General features: G+C 42.6%; 2 protein-coding genes across 3 annotated transcripts in view; one reads left to right on the top strand and one right to left on the bottom strand.

Annotated features, from left to right (window-relative positions):
- The window catches only part of LOC132022476 (interleukin-36 gamma-like), a 162380-nt gene that overhangs the window by 89683 nt on the left and 58178 nt on the right, over nucleotides 1-14519 (bottom strand). The window lies entirely within an intron of this gene.
- IL1B (interleukin 1 beta) overlaps nucleotides 13002-14519 on the top strand; it is a 7046-nt gene continuing 5528 nt past the window's right edge. Inside the window, exons 1-3 of the mRNA XM_059407723.1 lie at nucleotides 13002-13083; nucleotides 13516-13580; nucleotides 14122-14173. Coding sequence (XP_059263706.1) covers nucleotides 13531-13580; nucleotides 14122-14173 — 102 coding nt within the window. The 5' untranslated portion in view covers nucleotides 13002-13083; nucleotides 13516-13530. The remainder of the gene's footprint in view (nucleotides 13084-13515; nucleotides 13581-14121; nucleotides 14174-14519) is intronic.

The raw sequence follows: 14519 nt of genomic DNA, 5'->3' as shown, positions 1-14519 counted from the left end.
GATCTGAAGGTGCACATGCACCCGCATGTTCATAAAAGCAATATCCACAATAGCCAAACTATGGAAAGAGCCTAGGTGTCCATCAATAGATGAATGGATAAAGAAGATGTGGTATACATATATATAATGGAATACTATGCAGCCATCAAAAGAAATGAAATCTTACCATTTGCAATGATGTGGATGGAACTAAAGGGTATAATGCTGAGCAAAATAAGTCAGAGAAAGACAATCATCATATGATCTCCTTGATATGAGGAATTTGAGAGGCAGTGGGGGATTTGGAGGGTAGAGAAGGGAAAAATGAAACAAGATGGAATCAGGAGGGAGATAAACCATAAGAGACTCTTAATCTCACAAAACAAACTGAGGGTTGCTGAAGGGAGTGGGGTAGGGAGAGGGTGGTTGGGTTATGGACACTGAGGAGGGTATGTGCTATGGTGAGTGCCGTGAAGTGTGTAAGCCTAACAATTCATAGACCTGTACACCTGGGGCTAATAATACATTATATGTTAATAAAATAAAAATAAATTAAAATAAAATTTAAAAAGTCACAAGGATGGGAAATACAACATAAGGAACATAGTCAATAAAATTATAAGACATTGTAAGTTGACAGATGGTAACTACACTTATCATGGTAAGTATTACATAATGTATAGAATTGCCAAATCACTATGTTGTACACTTGGAACTAATATAACATTGCATGCTGCCTATACTTGAATAATAAATTTTAAAAGAGAGAGAGAGTGGCTAGAGCTGGAGACAGAATGAGAGCTGGGGGCCGAGGGAGACCCTGATGAGAGAAAGATAAACCAACTTGCCCCCAAATTAGGGGCAAGACTGCCAAGCCAAGGATCAGACAGAAGGCCTGTGTGCTAGATGTAGTGAGCAAGAGGAAGAGGGCTGAGAGATGAAGAAAGTACCAGCAAGGCCTGGGCTGCAAGAGCCTTGGAAAGGCCTCAACAAAGGAGACCCCACCTAACCAACCAATAACTTCATACTAAGGCATGCAGAGGTCACATGGATTTTTACCCCAGTTAGAAATAGGAGACATAGGGGGACATATAGGGACATGGGGGGAGCCTTTGCCCTAAAGAGGGGCATGTAGAGTCCATCACAAGTACAGCTATGAACCCCACACTCCCTAGTCCACAAGCATCCAGCAATCACAGACATGGACAGGCCCCAGCTGAAGGCAAACAATGTCAGCCACCTGGAGAGCCACCTGGGCACTCAGAGCCCTATCATTATTCCCCAGTGCAGACAGTCAGTCCCCTACATATCACGTCTTGAAACAGGGGCCCCAACACCCATTTCTTTTTGCTTCCCTTTGCATAGTACAAACCTTCCAGATGCCCTGCTGAAGCAGACTTCTGGGGAGAGGGAAGGTGGAGTTGGGCTCCTGGATACGGTAAGGTCAGTGGTGAGGATTCTGTATGGACAGACAAAATTTCCCTTCTTCTCTTCTAGGTTTGTTGGCTGTTCTACTAATTAAATTGACATAAGACAGACTAATAGGAGAAAAGCAAATTTAATTTCCTTTGTATAGGCACCCCATAAAAATATGAGACTCAAAGCAGTCAGGCAATTGAGGTTTATGTGTCCCATTCTGACCTAGGGAAAGGGGTAGGGCCCTGGGACTTCAGAGGAAGGAGGGCAATTCGTAGGCAGATAAGAAGAGCAGGAGTTTGGTAATCAGATATTTGCCCTACCACACAGAAAAGTCTTTCAGATAACAGTTCTCTCTGCTAACAGCCCTCTCTCTGGTATAGGCCACTTATCTAAATTATTTTAGGTAGTTACGAGAGAGGTTAAGCTGAGTTTTGAATCTCACTGCGTTCAGCTCAAAATAACCCATATGCCAAGTTAGTACATTCTGAATGACACATACTACTCCCTTTCAGTTCATTCACCACACACGACATGCCTGGGTTTCTGTAGGGGTCAAATTTGCCTTACGCCTAATTATGAGAACAGAAATGTATCCCCCTCAATGTGTCCCCAGTGATCAACTTCTGAGCATCCCTAAGACACTGTCTCAGAATCTTCCCTCTGACTTCCACCTCAGGCTGCCACACTCAGACTGCTGTTGGTGACATTCATTCATTCATGTCAGTGAAACTGCACTGCTCTAGGGTCTGGGGATACTGCAGTGAGCAAAGGCCCCCAGGGCCCTGCTCTTGGGGACCATTCTAGAGGTGGCTGCTTTGCTGGGCACACAATACCTCCTAACTCTTCCTGTCACATCTGTCCTAGAGGGGATGTCCCTTAAATCTCTGAGACCACCTTCCTGCCTTCAGAGACATGAGGCTTGAGGATGAAAGAAGGGAAATAAAACTGCCTCGGGCAGAGTGGCTACCCCCAGGCCTCCTTCCCTGCTTCACTCCTGGAGTTTCTCAGTGTGTGAGCAACCAGCTCAATCCCACTTCCCCACTCATACTCCGCAGGGTGAGTTCCAGGCAGGTCCAAGTCCCAGAGTCCTGGCCCTAGCTGCCATGTGGCCTAATAGAGAAAGCTTTACCCCACACCCACTAGGGCCCTCCTCCTGCCCCATCTCCCTAGGATGTCTGACAGTAGATATCCATTCCTTTCAGGGTTCCAAGTCAGACAGCAACAATGACCACATGGAGATACGAGTCTGCAACCTCATTTGCCAAGGCCAATCCAGTTCTTTCTTATAGTCCCTTGTCCAGAGTGAGGAGGTACTCACCTCCATGCCTTTCCTAGTACTCTCAGGTCTTCACTCTGCTCTGAAGTAAACAACCCTCCCAACATGAATCCACAATTTCACAAACAGGATATCAGAATGTAGCCCAGAGCACTCTCAGTTCACAATGAGCCAAATCATGTTTCTCTCCCTCCTTTGACCTGGCCAAGTCCCTGAACACATGTAGAGGAAAGAGCAGATGACCCCTCCATGGCAGTTTATACACCTCATAACACTTGCCATATTCTCTTAAATTGTAGGCATTTGCAAAAGTTCCTTGAGGACAAGTACCGTGTCTTGTATAGTTTTGTTCTCCTTCCTCTGTGCACACACACACACACACACACACACAGAGCTTACATGGTGCCTGGTGTGAGGTATAGTTTTCCTCTCCTTCCTCTGTATACACACACACAAATGCACACACACACACACGTGCACACGCTCACACACCTCCCATTTTGGAATGATGGAAGTCATTCCAAAAGCTACTTACCCTACCATGTCATCACCTCTGATTCCATCTTTCTGGAACTCCCAAACTCTCAGAGGAGTTTGGAAAAGCCCTTAAGAAACATTTCAAAACTGCCTTTTGGGACAAATGGGAGTGTCTCTCCAGAAATTTACCTCCCAGGCATCTGGTGAAACACTGAGCAGGAGAACACTATCACTTCCTGATGATAGAGACAACTCCTGTCACCTCCTTATCCCAGAGGATTTCATAAAGAGCTCAGGATGCTCTAGAGGAGCAGTTGAACACCACTCTGACTCAAGCTGGGCAGCAAGGTGTTCACTGTGCCTTTGTGGCAGGAACTGCACTTCTCCAAGAGGACAACACCCCCAGTCACGCCCAGAAGTCTCTAGGAGTCTTTGGGGCCTACCTGCTGCTTCCATTATCAACAAGGCTGCTTACTGAGGAGTTCATTGTGAGTTGAAAATTGCGCTTCTGGTAAGTCTCTATCTTTAATCCAAGATACTCTTTTCTAAGGAAACAGAGGAAGGTTGCTCAAGATGGAACCCATGAGAGTGGCAGCATGATCATGCCTGGCTTTCATTCATTTGGTCAGCCAACACTCATGGACCACCATCATGTGCCAGGCATGGAGATAAGAGCTATAACAAGTGTGTTAATAGTAAGGGAGATAAGCAAATAAAGCACAGTGAGGGAGATTTGCAGAGGGTGTTAGAGGCACATGGTACAGAGGATTAGGCAGGAGCACCTGGATGGCTCAGTTGGTTAGCATCTGCCTTCGGTTCAGGTCATGATCTCAGGGTCCTAGGATCGAGCCCCACATCAGGCTCCATGCTCAGCAGTGATTCTGCTTCTCCCTATCCCTCTGATTTCTCTCACTCTCACTCTCTCTCAAATAAATAAATAAAAATCTTTAAAAAAGAAAAAAGGGATTAAGCAGTGGACAAACAACAAGGAGGATAAGGAGTTTCCAGGCAAAAAGAAAACATTGTACAACAGCATGGAAGCTAGAAAGAATATTATTGCATTCAAGGACTGCAAATAGTTTGGGAGGACTTAAGTGTGTGGCAGGAGAGAAGAAGAGAGGATTCCATGGTGGATCTTGCTTGCCATGCTCAGGAGCTTGGACTCATCCACAGAGGAGACAGGGAGCCAGCAATGAGATGTGAGCAAGGACTTGATGTCTCCAGATTTGCTTTGTGGAAACATCCCTTGGCTAATGTGTTGGGAATGGATGAATGGAGTTTCCAGGTCAGCAAACAAACTAATTAGGAAATGATTTAAATGACCGAGGTAAGAAGGGAGAGGGCTTGAATTACTTACAATGAAGTATGAGGATGGAGAGAAATCTATAGATCCAAGGCAGTCAGGAAGTGCTCAAAAAAAGACCTATTCAAAGAACTGATGGTGGTTAATGAATGAACGGTGAGTCCCTGGATGGCAGTGACTGGGACAATTTCTGGTAAAATGACTTACCCAGTGAGAGAGACAGGTAGGGGCAATGAAAGTTTTCTCCCTTTTTTTTTTAAGATTTTATTTATTTGACAGACAGAGATCACAAGTAGGCAGAGAGGCAGGCAAAGAGAAAAAGCAGGAAGCATGCTCCCTGCTGAGCAGAGAGCCCAATGCAGGGCTCGATCCCAGGACCCTGATTTTTTAAATCACTACCAATTCTAAAATATAACCTGCTGCTTGCACATGCCACCGGTTAACTTTGATCGATCACTTTGGAACCATCATATCAAACATCCTCCCTTGTGAAAACCGACTTTGAAAAATGGGTCACATGTGGCAGCCTCATAGATCCATTAGTACATACTTAAAGAGGTTGCAACCTCTAATGCCAGGGAGAGAAAGGAATCCCAAGTTGCTGAATTCTGGAATATCTATGCATTGTATAGGAGTATAGGTAGAATTTGTATAATACCTTTACACAATCAGACTTCCTCATTCAACATTGCTCAGTAATTAGGGGAGATTAACCATCTAGAGTCTGGGTTCTAGACTTGACCATTGCACCCAACAAGTCCTGAGTTGCTTTGCTAAGAACTTTGTATTCCCAGAAGATAGAAAACTCGGTTCCAGCCAACAAGGAGGAAGTAATTGGAGAAGTGAAATTAACTAAGTCCTGGAAGGAAATGACCAAATCACCTTCAATTATGTAATAACCAGCAAGTAGAATACATACACTGCAGACAGATTAGGAGAGAAGTATTTCATCAGAGATTTTAGGAGCAAAGTATTTTTAAGCATTACTTTTTAAAAAACCATATGATTCCAGGGATAATAATCCTAAAGTGGTCTTTTTTTATAGTGCTAGAACAGTCTTAAAGAAAAAGGAAAGGACAAAGGAAACCAAACAACAGAGCTACCAGTAGCAGGTGAGAAAATGAAAATGAATAAGGAAGAAACTCAGAAAAGGGAAGAGAGAGAACTAAATACCCAGTTTGGAAAGTCCCAGTGCTACCCTGAGAGAAGGAGAAAGAAGAGAATTCACACATGTCACAGCCAGGTGGGAAGAGGAAGAAGGACAGGGGCACGGAGTTTACCCTAATCCTAAGAGGACAGTGTGGAAACATTTATGGGCACAGTTTCCAAGATATATGAGTCTGCCAAACTAATGTCATTTAGAATATAGTTGAATCATTGAGAAAAAAATCTGCAGATGGGCACTGTGGACAGCACAAGATGGGAGCAAAAAATGTTTATAATAGTTAAAAGTAATTTTTTTTAAAAAAAGGAAAAAAGGATCTGGTTTAGATTCAACTAAACCATGTTTGAGTCATGGTTCCAGCATGTACTAGTAATTAGTTAACTCTGTCAGTCTCGGTTTTCACATCTGTGAAATGGGTCAATACTATCTACCTTAAAGTTTATTGCAAAGACTAAATAAGACAAGGGAAAAAGTGCCTGGTACTCAATAAAGGGCAGGGTTTTTTTTAAAGTATTGTTTCTAAATTTTTGTCCAAGAAATATGATTTAATACAATGGTGTAAGACAGGGGCCGACATCCTATGACCTGCAAGATAAATCCAGTTAAGCCCATTCATTTACATATTATCTATGGCTGCTTTCACACAACAATGACAGGGTTGAGTAGTTGCAACATAGACCCTGTGACTCATAAAGATTAAAATATTTACTATCTGGTCCTTTATAATGTTTCTAGATCCCTATATAAGCAGCACCAAAGCCCTGTGTTTATGGCAGACTATCTTATATCTATTCGTGCAAGAAAGATACAGAGTAGAAACGTCCTGGCATCTACTCACCTACCAAAGGGCTTTTACTATTGAACCCAAAGGAAGGACAAGTTTCATTGGACTTTCAGAGGTGGAATAATGACTCAGCCAGTAGGGAGAAGCCTCTGCAGACCATATACCTCACCAAACCTAGCAGCTTCCTCATATATTTGAGTCCTCCTTGTTCTAGACCAGGGAGGAGAATGGAGCATTCCTGAAATCCGCCTGTCTGCTCTAAGTACCTGGATCCAAGAGAGGGGCAGACTCGATGGAGATGATGCTATAAGAAGAAAAGCAGAGGTCTCAAAACTAAAATCAGACTCTCCAATCTGAAATAATCTCTGAAACAGAAAGAAAAGGAAAGAAGTAGCCATGGAGACAGGCATGGCTACACAGGACATTTTAAACACTTTTGGGTACCAGAAAGGTCTATGGGAATGGTGGAAAGAAATGATAAGATTCTGAAGAAGAATATTAGGAAGTCCATGCCAAGGATGAGATGGGACTTGGAAAATCGTAGGGACAGTCATGGCTTTACGTTTTTCTGTACAAGAGAATCAACAAGAACAAAATGGCCCATGACAGAGAGTAGATATTACTATAACTACACATGATAATATAAGAAATGACCCATGATCATTTGTCTTCTTGACTGAAGACCATTTGGGGGAGGTCAATCTTGCTAAGAGAAGCCAGAAGTTCAAGATCAGACAGATTAGGAGAGAATATAGGATATTATATTAAGATATTACCAAGGCACTTGCTGCTCTGAATAACTGCCATTCTCCTGTCTTGGAGAAATGACCTGACAGTGTAGAGGACAACTTGACTTGGAGGTGAGAAGGGCTTGAGTGACTCAAGAGGGAAGAGTCCTCCCCAAATGGAGTTTCCCACTACATCCTGGCATTGTCAACTCCCCACTTCTGCTTGTTCCATTTTTTATGGGTCTGCGTGGCCATTTACATCATTGTCACTCTTCCAGGCCCTCCCCCAGTGCAACTATTTCTGTAGTGAGAAGTTTTCTGTTGATTAGGGACTGGAAGGAAGTGCTATGACCTGAGTAGTCTCTTTGAGGAGATGGGGTTGGATACATGCATTGTGCAACATACTTGCCTGACACAATGAGAAGTTTCACTTCCTGAGATGGACAGGATGCTGCCAGGTTTGGGGTCCAGGCTCTGGGCCTGGGATGAGACACAGCAGAACTAGAAACTACTACGTCAAGGGGCATTGCCCCATGGCTCCAAAATTTCCCTTGAGCAAAAAGAATGGGAACTTATGCATCCTGGATACAAAAAGATGGAGAAGTAGATTCAAGATTCCTGACCTCAAGCTCATAGTCCTTAGAAACAGAAAGGATTAACTCAGAAATGACGCTTGAGTCTCTTGCATACCTCCCTCTCTGTGACTGGCTTTCATCCTCCTCCACTCAGCTTCTCAACACATCAAGAGGCTGAGAGCATCTCTGTGTTCTCTGGGCAGGAGAGCCCACAGAGCTATCAGACCTCCAGGTCTTGCTGACCCCAGCATAAGGACTCTGAGGAAGATGGTAGTTCCTTCAATGAAGTTTGGCAACCACTGCTTACTTGAGAGAGTGAAGCCCATGGAGGCAAAACAGAAAAGTCCATTAAGCTCCTTGGGGCCTCTAAAGTGTCTGCAGAACTAGACACCCGATTTTATAAGGGTTCAGAGTTGGGAACCGACTATTGCTTACCAAACTCACAAGAAATTGATGCATTGAACAGGATGCAGCTTTTTTTTTTTTTAAGAATTTATTTATTTATTTGAGAGAGTGAGAGAATACACATGTGTGTGCACACCCACAACTTGAGGGGGCAGGGGCAGGGGCAGAGGGAGAGAGAGCAGCAGGCTCCCCACTGAGCAGAGAGCCAGATGCAGGGCTAGATCCCAGGATCCTGGGATCATGACCTATATGAAAGGCAGATGCATAACCGACCAAGCCACACAAGAGCCCCCAGTATGCAACTTTTAGATTGCCTGTGGAACATAAAACTTACCAATGATAGCATTCTTGTGCCTGTCTTCCTGATACTGGGCCGCCCAGGTGCCCCAATAAACCAGCAAGATTTCAATTCAGTGCTCTAAATGCTGTAATATAGATGTGCCAAAAGGGGTGGGGAAGGCCCCATTTCTAGGCTTTATGCACAGTTTATGACCTAGTCATTCAATCATTCTACAAATGGGAAGGTTACCCTTGGCCAGTATGCTGGGCAAGTACTTTGCTGGTCTCTGAGTTCAACAAAGTCTGGTATATTTTGATACACTAACAACAAAGTATCTAAAAGAAAGGGGCACCTGGGTGGCTCAGTGGGTTAAGCCTCTGCCTTCAGCTCAGGTCATGATCTCAGGGTCCTGTGATCAAGCCCCATGTTGGGTTCTCTGCTCAGCAGGGAACCTGATTCCCCCTTTCTCTCTGCCTGCTTCTCTCCTTACTTGTGATCTCTCTCTCTGTCAAAGAAATAAACAAAAGCTCTAAAAATATATATCTAAAAGAAAAATAAAGAAAATAATCCCATTTATAATAGTATCAAAAACAATAAAATAAATAGAAATAATTTAACCAAGAAGGTGAAAGATCTGTACACTAAAACTATGAGACATTAATGAAAGAAATTAAGGAAAACACAAATAAATGGAAAGATATCTCAAGTTCATAGACTGGAATAATAATAATAACACTATTAAAATGTCCATACTATTTAAAGCCATCTATAGATTCAAGACAACAGTTATTTAAATTACGGTAGCATATTTTACAGAAATAAAAAAATCCTGGGGCACTGGGGCGGTTCAGTCACTTGAGCATCCAACTCTTGATTTGGTTTGTATCATAATCTCAAGTCGTGAGATTGAGCCCCACCTGTGCAGAGCAGGCAGCCTCCTTGGGATTCTGTCTCTCCCTCTCCCTCCGCCCCTCCCCCGCCTGCTTATCCTCTTCTGGAAGGAAGGAAGGAAGGAAGGAAGGAAGGAAGAGAAGAAGGAAGGAAGGATCCTAAAACTTTTATGGCGCCAAAGACCCCGAATAGCCAAAGCAATCTTGAGAAAGAAACACAAAGCTGAGGTATCACATTTCCTAATTTCAAACTAAACTATAAAATCGTAATAATCAAAACAGTATAGTAGTGGCATAAAAACAGACACATAGACCAAAGGAAGAGAATTGAGAGCCCAGAAATAAGCCCATGCATATATGGTCAGCTAATATTTAACAAGGGAGTCAAGAATACTCAATGGAGAAAAGATAGTCTTTCTAACACATGGTGTTGGGAAAACTGGATATTCACATGCAAAGGAATGAAACCGGAGACCCCTATCTTACATCACTTACAAAAATTAACTCAAAATGTATTAAAGACTTAAAAGTAAGACCTGAAACTGTAAAGCTCCTGTAAGAAAATATAGGGGGAAAGCTCCTTGACACTAGTCTTGGCGATGGCTTTTTTTTAATATGACACCGAAAGCACAAGCAGCAAAAGCAAAAATAAACAAGGGGACTGTCACACTGAGCGACTTCTGCACAGCAAAAGAAACAATCAATGAAACAAAAAGGTAACTTCAGAATAGAAGGTATTTGTAAAACACAGGTAAGGGGTTATTATCCAAAATATATAAGAAACTCCTATAACTCAATAGCAAAAAATAATCTAATTTTAAAAGGACAGAGGACCTCAATAGACATTTTTCCAGAAAAGACATTCAGATGGCCAGCAGCTACATGAAAAGATACCTAACATCACTAATCATCAGGGAAATTCAAAACGAAAGGACAAGAGCTAATTGCTTCACACTTGTTAGAATGGATATCATCAAAAAGATAGGAGATAACGAGTTTTGGTGAGGATGTGGAGAAAAGGGAAACCTAGAGCACTGCTGGCAGGAATGTAAATTGGTAGAACGTCTATGGAAAGCAAACAATATAGAGGTTACTCAAAAAATTAAAACTATAAGTACCGTAGGATCCAGGATTTCCCCTTCTAGGTATATATCCGAAGGAAATGAAGTCACTGTCTCAGGCATCTCCACTCCTACATTCATTGCAGCTTTATTCACAACAGTCAAGACATGGAAACAACCTCAATGTCCATCAACAGATGAATGGGTCAAAATGTGATATATAAAGGAATATCATTCAGTCATAAAAAAGAAGGAAATCCTGCCAATTGTGACCATATGATGGACCTTGAGGGCATTACACTAAGTAAAATCAGTCAGAGAGAAAAAGACAAATGCTTTATTATTTCACCTATATGTGGAATATTTAAAAAAAAAAAAAGGCAAACTCACAGAAACAGAAAAGAATAGGAAGAGTTTGGTCAAACTTCAAGTTATACGATGAGTAAGTTCTGGGAATCCAATATACATACAACATGATGACTATTGTTAACCATACCATATCATATACTTGAAAGTGGCTAATGTGTAGATCTTAAATGTTCTCACCATAAAAAGATAAATATGTATCTTTTTGTAAATATGTATATGTTTATATGTAAATATAAAATATGTAAATATGTATAATTATGTGAGGTGATGGATGTGCTGATTAACCTTATTGTGATAATCTTTTTGTGATATGTATGTATAGCAAACCATTGTGTTGTACACCTTAAACTTATACAATGTTTCTTTTTTTAATTACATCTTAACAGAGCTAGGGAGAAAAAACCAGTCAGATCACTCTTGGAGATATTAAGAGATACAGTAGCAGCTGGATATTCTTATAAAAAACAATATTCCAGTTTTCAAAGTTAAAAGAAAAATGATTTTAGGCAGAAAACATATTACTTGCATCTTTTTAAAAGATTTTCTTTTTTTTAAGATTTTATTTATTTATTTGAGAGAGAGAGAATGAGAGAGAGAGCTTGAGAAAGGGGAAGGTCAGAGGGAGAAGCAGACTCCCTGCCAAGTAGGGAGCCTGATGCTGGACTCGATCTCAGGACTGAAGGATCATGACCTGAGCCAAAGGCAGTCACTTAACCAACTGAGCCACCCAGGTGCCCCAAAGATTTTTTATTTATTTATTTGACAGAGAGAGAGAGATCACAAGTAGGCAAAGAGGCAGGCGGGTGGGGGTGGGGGGAAGCAGGCTCCCCACTGAGCAGACTGCCCGATGCAGGGCTTGATCCCAGGACCCTGAGATCTTGACCTGAGCCAAAGGCAGAGGCCCAACCCACTGAGCCACTCAGGTGCCCCATCTTGTTTGCATTTTCAAAAGGGATCATGACCCTGAAAGCTTGACTTACTTGATGTGGGAAACAAAGACAGAAGAGAAAATATTAAGTTTCCTTACTACCTACAGCCCATTTACCAGTCCTTGAAACAGACAGAGTAACATTCCTCTAGGGACTCAACTGCCTCAATGTCAATACTTTGCTAAGGGCCAGACCTACCACCCTCCTCTCCCCAGGATCCTGTAAGTCTACTTTAACATAAAAAATTTCCTTTAAAATTTTCCTTTATCTTGAAACCCCTCGAGATATGTTTTGACAATCCCCCCCCCCCCGCCCAAGCATATGGCCCACTGATATACATTTGAAGGGTCTTGAGTATGATTTTGTTAGATAGTAATTAATGACTTTTCCCAACAGTAGCTAGCCCCCTCAAGGTCCTGGAAAGCTTGTTTCCAAATTCCTTAGAGATTTACTCTTTCCCTAACCCCCTCCCAACTTGAAAGTATATAACGGGCCACTCGTCATGACCCCTTTGCAGCTCTTCCTGCCCATGGGTCCCATCCCTGTGCTTTAATAAAACAACCTTTTTTTCACTAAAGACGTCTCAAGAATTCTTTCCTGGCCATCAGCTTCAAACCCTAATGTTCTTTCCTACCTCATTATTCACAATCTTTTCAAATACATTCCCAATCCGGGCTTATTCATTCTTCATCAAGTATTGTTAGAGACTGCATGTGTAACTGGCTAGGGTACCAGTACCTGGTCTGAAAGGGTTGAACGAGCTTATCTGCAAGGGTCTCCCAGCCCCATCAGGAGCTGAATCCCTGAACAACTATATATTTTCTGCCCCACCTGTCTCCCCAGAGGCTTCCGTAATTAACCCTGAGCTTCCAAAGTAGAGAACAGCAACCTCAGTTCAGACTGAAAGGGTTGCTGTCACTTTTTAGACCCCTTAATCCATCTCCAAGTGAGAAGTCTCCTAAATTTTTTTTTTTTTTTGAAGTCTCCTAAATTTAAGTGCAGTGCCTGAGTGAGGGAGCCTGTTCATGCAGGTATCTGTGTGTCCTCCATTTTGTTCCAGAGACCCTAAATTAAAATAGTACTCTAACCTAGGAAAATCCTATACTTTAATACTGACATCATTTGTGTGACAGTTGTCAGAAAAACAATATATATTTGCATAATGACACATCTGCAAAAATGTGTCACCATTCACTACCCATTGCCTTTCCATGGGCTAGACAATTATTTCAGTACACCCCTTCCCCAGATTACCACTGCTCCTCCTTTGTTTTTTAATTTGGTTGTGAAATCAGTTAGCCAAAGGGGAAATTCTTAAGTTCTCCCACTTCTGCTTTTTAAAGAATATAAAAGTGAGGTAGAAATTGGCAGATGGCATAGCTCTTTGAGGCACAGCGGTCCACTCCAGGATTCTATTCACTCCAGCCAGTCTTCATCACTCAGGTACAACTTGAATTACCTCTTCTTTATGACTAGGTTCCAGTCGAATCTCTCTGTCTCTCTGTCTCTGTCTCTCTCTCTCATCCTCCCTCCTCACCCTTCCTCTCTGCCTGAGGGCTGGGCTTTTCACAAACCTGCCACATATATTATAGCTATGGTTTGTGAAAAGTTGTGGGAATGTGTGTTGCTTATGTAGCAGCTGACATCTGAGAGCTCGGGGTCAAAGTCTCTGCTCCAGATCTAACAAAAATATGGGTTTGGATTTGGTTTCCTCCGGACCCAAAGGAATGCTCTTTCATGCATTCACTCGTTCACTTAAAGATTGTTCCTTTACGTGCCTGCCATGTGCCAGGTGCTGAGAGGAGCTCACATATGAAGGCAGCCCCCATGGAGACTGGCATGGCAGGAGTCACTCATTTTCTCCTCTTTACACAGGTTTCTGAAGCAGCCATGGCAAGAGTACCTGAACCCACCAGTGAAGTGATGTCTTATGGCTACAGGTCAGTGGGGAGACCAAGACCACAGTGTGAGCAGAGCTCCTCTTTTGAGAGTGGAGTGTTATCTGTGCTTGGAGACCAGATTTGTCCTCCAAAATGCCTCTTCTGGTGGCAAGCATGGCTCTAAGTTAACCTGGTGTGAAGACTGATGTCCCACTGCAAGTTCAGCCTTTGGACCCACAGACCTTCCAGATGTTGCTGCTGCAGGGGCTTCTTGCAAATGGAAAATAGGAAGAACAGATTCCAAGTGCACAATACAGGGCACATCCTGGCAAAGTTTGGCTTGAGAGAGAGGAAAAGCTCAGCGGGGAAATGGGTGGAAGTCCAGTCTCAGGATCCAACAGAGAGTACCCAGGATACCTGCCCTGCCTCCTATGGCATTCCATGCATATTACCACAAAACCTGCCGGCAGCTTTCAGCAACTCTAAGGGACATACTATTTACAGTTTCCTATTAATAATGAAGACTGTTTTCGGGGAATTTAAAAGAAAAGAAAACTTGTCTGGGAGACATACATGAGCAATCTCTCTGTTTTCATTACAGTGACAATGAGAATGACCTTTTCTTTGAGGCTGATGGTCCTGGAAAGATGAAGGTGAGACCATGGGCTTAGCTCACAACTCCTAGAGAGACTCTGACATGGGAGAGGCTCCAGGAAAAGGGTCTGGGATACTTTGTTTCCATGGTATTTTGTGATGGAAGGACTTTTGCCTCTTCTACTGAGACAGACAAAGATGGAACTGGATGCTGACTTGGTCACTATACCACTGCCACGTCACTCCTTAAGGCTTGGTGATGATGGCCATGCTTGCAGAGGGCAAGGTGGAAAGGCAGTGGTCATAAAGTTTGCTGCATCTTGTTAGGAAGGCAGACAAGGCTCCACACAAATTTGATTTTCCTTTTTGGAGAGGGTTCCTCCTACATACACCACTTAATTTCTT

The sequence above is a fragment of the Mustela nigripes genome, chromosome 7 (genome assembly GCF_022355385.1).
Source record: "Mustela nigripes isolate SB6536 chromosome 7, MUSNIG.SB6536, whole genome shotgun sequence".
Taxonomy (NCBI): Eukaryota; Metazoa; Chordata; class Mammalia; order Carnivora; family Mustelidae; genus Mustela; species Mustela nigripes.
Note: the sequence above shows the minus strand (reverse complement) of the source record. Positions and strands in the feature narration are given on the sequence as shown.